Source organism: Sinocyclocheilus anshuiensis, unplaced genomic scaffold (genome assembly GCF_001515605.1).
Source record: "Sinocyclocheilus anshuiensis isolate Anshui unplaced genomic scaffold, SAMN03320099.WGS_v1.1 scaffold242, whole genome shotgun sequence".
NCBI classification, from domain to species: Eukaryota; Metazoa; Chordata; class Actinopteri; order Cypriniformes; family Cyprinidae; genus Sinocyclocheilus; species Sinocyclocheilus anshuiensis.
This window is the reverse complement of record NW_015546053.1, coordinates 941,447-944,283: the sequence shown is the minus strand read 5'-3', so window position 1 is coordinate 944,283 and position 2,837 is coordinate 941,447. Positions and strand designations below refer to the sequence as shown.

The window sequence follows — 2,837 nt, the reverse complement described above, 5'->3', positions numbered from 1 at the left end:
TATATATATGCAGTTTCATTGATAAAATATTTAAAAATGCAATATATACATACGTCTGTGTGTGTGTGTGTGTGTGTGTATACACACACACACAAACATATGTATGCATATATTGCATTTTTAAATATTTTATCAATGAAACTAAATGAAAATAAAATAAATATTGAAGTATTAAATATGTTTATTTGTGAATTTGAACATTTATTCTTATTTTTGAATTAATACATTAATAATTGACTTCTGCATTCTATTTTGTAGTCTTCTGAAGTAATCTAAGTATTCTAAAGCCATTTGGAAGATTTATTGGTAAATGTAAGATGCTCTTCAAAAGATCCCCTCTTCAGTTCCAAAGAAAAAAGTCATACAGGTTTGAAACGACATGAGAGTTAGCGAATGAGGTCAGAATATTCATTTTTGGGTAAATTATCCCTTTCAGGTCAGCCAGCAGTCAGAGGAAGTACCAGTGTGTCCTTGTTGCTGTAGTGCACCATCCAGCCTTCCTTGATGGCTGTGCTAGAGCGACGTGTGGTCTGCCTGATCGACTGCACTACTCTCATCAGAGGAATATTAGCACTGGGGAAACATCACACATGCCATAAATCATGAGATCTTATAAGAGAATCCAGGTGTGTGGCAGACATAGAGGCATGCAGGCAACTGTATGCTGAATAAAAGCTATCCGTACAAAGAAAGATGCACCAAAACAACATGAATTGTGAATGGTTTGTGAAAAGCTAATATCTTATTGGTCAGTTCGTTTTTTTGCAAAGGGAAACTGACCTGCAGTATGAGAATGCATAGTTGTAAATTGAATTTTCACACTTGATGTGAAGGGCTTGTACACCTTGTAATTTTGCTATGATTTGTATAAGCCATAAAAGCATCCCAGGCTCATTGGAAATACATGACTCATGACTCAAAATCTGAGATAGTTAGTCCAAATATACATATTTCACTGCACTTTTCAGATGACATGTCCACAATAGGTGCTTATCAGTGATATCTCTTTTTGTCCATTGCAGATGCGGGTTTATATACAGCACAGTGTCATAAAAATAACATGCCTGTGGGTACAAAATAGTTGCAAAATGATAGTATGCTTCTTGTAGCATGTTTCATAGCAGTTTCGGGGAAAATGTGCTGTGAGTGACGCTAAATAGTGTTTAATTTTCTTAGCTATTACATTGCTTATTGTACATATCACGGCATTTCAGAAATGAAATGTCCGGTGAGTGGCACTGAATCGCGTTAATAGCGTTTTTTTAAAAAGCAGCCCTAACATAACTGATAGTATTAACAAAAGCAAATGTGAGATAAAAACACATTTGCTGAAGCAACCATGCCATTTTAGCTTCCTTATGCAAGGCTTTGACCTCTTTTGTGGATTGTTGTGTCTCTTTTTTCACCAGATTCGTACCAGAGTGCTCCATATCGCAAGTTCTACACTCTACCGGGTGAGCTATCGAGCAAGTTTACTATGTCAAGAAAAGCCATACATATGGAGCTGGTTATGTTATGCAAACAATAAAATGTATTAGATTACAAAATTGTGAAAAGGAACAAGAGTTGTTGCTATTTTCTTGCCACTAGTGTTCATTTCAGTTGGAAACTCTAGTGAAACTCTAGTGAAATGTAGGTACATTAGGTACATTTTCGCAAAAATGTAGGCAGTCACGTATTTCCAATGAGCCTGAGTTGCATAAAACTCTATTATTATTATTTCCAATTTTGTGGTTACGGTGACTAGGCCTTAATTTTGTCTGTGTGTCTGAAACCTGTCTTACTACCTCTGGTCTCCGCTGGCTCCATGCTGGTTGCTGTCTGGGGAGAAAGACCCGGGGATACTGCAGGCCTCATCTGAGTCGTCCATCAGAGATGACTTATCAGTGTCAGAATACTCATTACTGTAGTCCATCGGCACCTCCATGTCTGTGCTTGGACTTAATATGTCTGAGAGGCAGACAGATGCGAAAGAAGTCAAAAATTCACACACAAGCACCGTGATGTGACAAACAATAATTACATGTTTGAAGAAGCAGAAGAAACAGAGCAAATATTCCAAATGTGTTAACAATGTCCATCATGTCAACAATGTTTCTCTCACACTCATTACCGAGAGTCTCCCCTAAGCAGTCGTTTGGGACCTTGTATGCACATCGCTTGTGGCAGTTGAACTTGCAGTCTTAAAAAAGAAGAAAAAAAAGCAAGTGTCATAAAATCAAATATTAAAAATTAGATCAAATTTAAATCTTACAAATTAATATGGGTTTTAAATTATTATAAACCATTTAAATTAAATTAATATGCATGTAGAATACGTATAAATAAGTCCATTACTTGACTATATAAAAAGGTCACTTAATTGTAATAATTAATAATTTTAAATTACTACTGTATTATTATTAATGTTTGTCTTGTTGCTAGAAATATTTTCTATATTACGAACTACATTACCGTTCAAAAGCTTGTGGTCAGTAAGATTTTTTTTTAATGATTCTGAAAGTCTTTTAGGTCGTTTATGCTCTTAAAAGTATCTTATGTTTATCAAAGCTGCATTTATTTGATAAAAAATCAAGTAAAAACAGTAAAATTATAAATTGAAATACAATTAGAAGTGAAAATCTGTTTTCTATTTGTATATGTTTTAAAATGTAATTTATTCCTGTGATGGCAAAGCTGAATTTTCAGCCGATTTGCTGATAATTTACGTTTCTCAATATTATTAATGTTGAAAAATATCTGCAAATTTTTTTTTTTTTTTCATTTTTTATATATATTTGTTTCTATTTTATGTTATTTTATTCTTTTTTTGGGGGGGGGGCATGATACGTTCTTAA

At 34.0% G+C, this 2,837-nt stretch overlaps 1 protein-coding gene across 1 annotated transcript in view; it reads right to left on the bottom strand.

Moving 5' to 3' along the window:
- The window catches only part of LOC107699228 (serine/threonine-protein kinase D2-like), a 41,799-nt gene that overhangs the window by 12,011 nt on the left and 26,951 nt on the right, over positions 1-2,837 (bottom strand). The window contains exons 6-8 of the mRNA XM_016500428.1: positions 2,114-2,182; positions 1,788-1,950; positions 462-573 (exon numbers count right to left, since the gene is read on the bottom strand). Of these exons, the coding sequence (XP_016355914.1) occupies positions 462-573; positions 1,788-1,950; positions 2,114-2,182 (344 nt within the window). The remainder of the gene's footprint in view (positions 1-461; positions 574-1,787; positions 1,951-2,113; positions 2,183-2,837) is intronic.